The sequence below is a fragment of the Saccostrea cucullata genome, unplaced genomic scaffold, assembly GCF_032062105.1.
Source record: "Saccostrea cucullata isolate Sc308-1 unplaced genomic scaffold, CSIRO_AGI_Scuc_v1 ctg9822, whole genome shotgun sequence".
NCBI lineage: Eukaryota > Metazoa > Mollusca > Bivalvia > Ostreida > Ostreidae > Saccostrea > Saccostrea cuccullata.
The window spans coordinates 563-2500 of NW_026924962.1; the positions used below are offsets into that span (position 1 = coordinate 563).

At 37.0% G+C, this 1938-nt stretch overlaps 1 protein-coding gene across 1 annotated transcript in view; it reads right to left on the reverse strand.

Moving 5' to 3' along the window:
• Window positions 1–333: 333 nt before the first annotated feature.
• LOC134267733 (uncharacterized) overlaps window positions 334–1938 on the reverse strand; it is a 4348-nt gene continuing 2743 nt past the window's right edge. The window contains exon 2 of the mRNA XM_062749947.1: window positions 334–1253. Coding sequence (XP_062605931.1) covers window positions 554–1253 — 700 coding nt within the window. The 3' untranslated portion in view covers window positions 334–553. The remainder of the gene's footprint in view (window positions 1254–1938) is intronic.

The following is a 1938-nucleotide window of genomic DNA, read 5'->3' on the forward strand; positions in this document are numbered from 1 at the left end:
ATCATTGTATGCAAATACACAATGTCACTATCATTGTATGCAAATACACAACTATCATTGTATGCAAATACACAATGTCACTATCACTGTATGTCATTGTAAAACCAAATACACAATGTCACTATCATTGTATGCAAATACACAATGTCACTATCATTGTATGCAAATACACAATGTCACTATCATTGTATGCAAATACACAATGTCACTATCATTGTTTGTAAATACACGATGTCACTATCATTGTTTGTGAATACACAATGTCACTATCATTGTTGTAAATACACAATATCACTAATACACAAAGTACCACTATCATTGTATGTAAATACACAATGTCACTATCATTGTATGCAAATACACAATGTCACTATCATTGTATGTAAATACACAATGTCACTATCATTGTATGCAAATACACAATGTCACTATCATTGTATGCAAATACACAATGTCACTATCATTGTATGCAAATACACAATGTCACTATCATTGTATTTTACACTCATTACAACAGCATAATGGCACTGGAATTGTTTAATAGCATGAATACTCATTCCTTCTTTTTCTTCCCATATTTCTTCTTTAAACTTTCTCTCCAAGTATCCAGAGACTGTGTTTCTGTATTATGGCAATAAACATTCCCATAATACTGTGTGTGATCACTGGAATGTCTCTCTTTGTTGCACTTGTGACACAGTACAGATGCTGTTCTATGGTACTTCCTACGCTTGACACCAGCTTCCTCTTCCTGTTGCTTCCTCTTGTGGTATCTATGGGAGGAATACGAAGTTGGCACTGGGGGATTTGGTTGGGGAGATGTCGCTGATAGCAAGGAAGCATGTAGAAAAGGTGAAGAGTATTGCTGTGACGGCAGAGAAACTTGACCTTGAAGTTGTAAGAGTACCGGTGGTTGTTGCTGCACAACTGGAGAGAATGTTGGGGGAATTATTACAAAAGGTTGAAACGGACGCTGAACTGGAGACTGTTCAAGCGTCGATCCTAACATCTCTTGCTGTGAAGGATTCACAGGTACCGGTAATTTGGTCTTGACTCTTCTCTTAAGTTTGGCCGTACCTGCAGTGTTGGGCGGCATGATGAAATCATGGGCCTCTCCTTTGTTTTTGGTGGGGAGATTTGCTGGCTTCTGAAGTGGAGGTGGCAAACTTGTAGCAGCTGTCACAGGGGGCTTGGGTGGAGCTGCTCCTTGTTCAAGGATATGCCTGTCTTGTTTTTTCCCACGACGATTAAACCTGAAGAAAGTAAATAAATAAATAGAAGCCAGGTCTGATGAGCATCAATAACTCTGGTCAAAAAAACCCTATTAAGACAAATACTAATATACCTGCATAATTTACAATTTTTTTTTGGCCATCCAGTGTTTGGCATGTTTTAAAATTCTCTTCATTTTAAAGATAAAGATTCTTAAGGATTTCTTTTTAAAATCATGATAAATAAAGTGCCACGCCACAGCATGATACGCCTGTCAAAAAATTGCAATGATCTTAAACAATTAAAAGTGCAAGAAAATCATGTCAACCTTGATTTTAGATTTCCATGATTTTTCAACTCCTTAAAATATTTGTTTATCCATCTCCTGTGGTGTAGGTGTAACAGAGACAATTTTGTGCCTCTGCTGGGGATCAGACCCGGGACCTCTGGCATGCCAGTCCAGTGCTCTACTGATCGAGCTAAAGGGTTAACCCACTAGCCCAAGCTAGTAGGATGCCATGTATCTTACACTACTACATAGGCACTAATTATAAAATATATTGCATTATTCATAGATTACTATACTGGTTGTGTCAGACCTTGCCAAATGCCTATCATATTAATATATACAATATCAAATTAGTCTTAACAAATTAATCTATACCTAATTAATTTTGAAAATAAAAGGCTGGCCATCAAATATAAAATGGCCAACAGTTCTTCTGT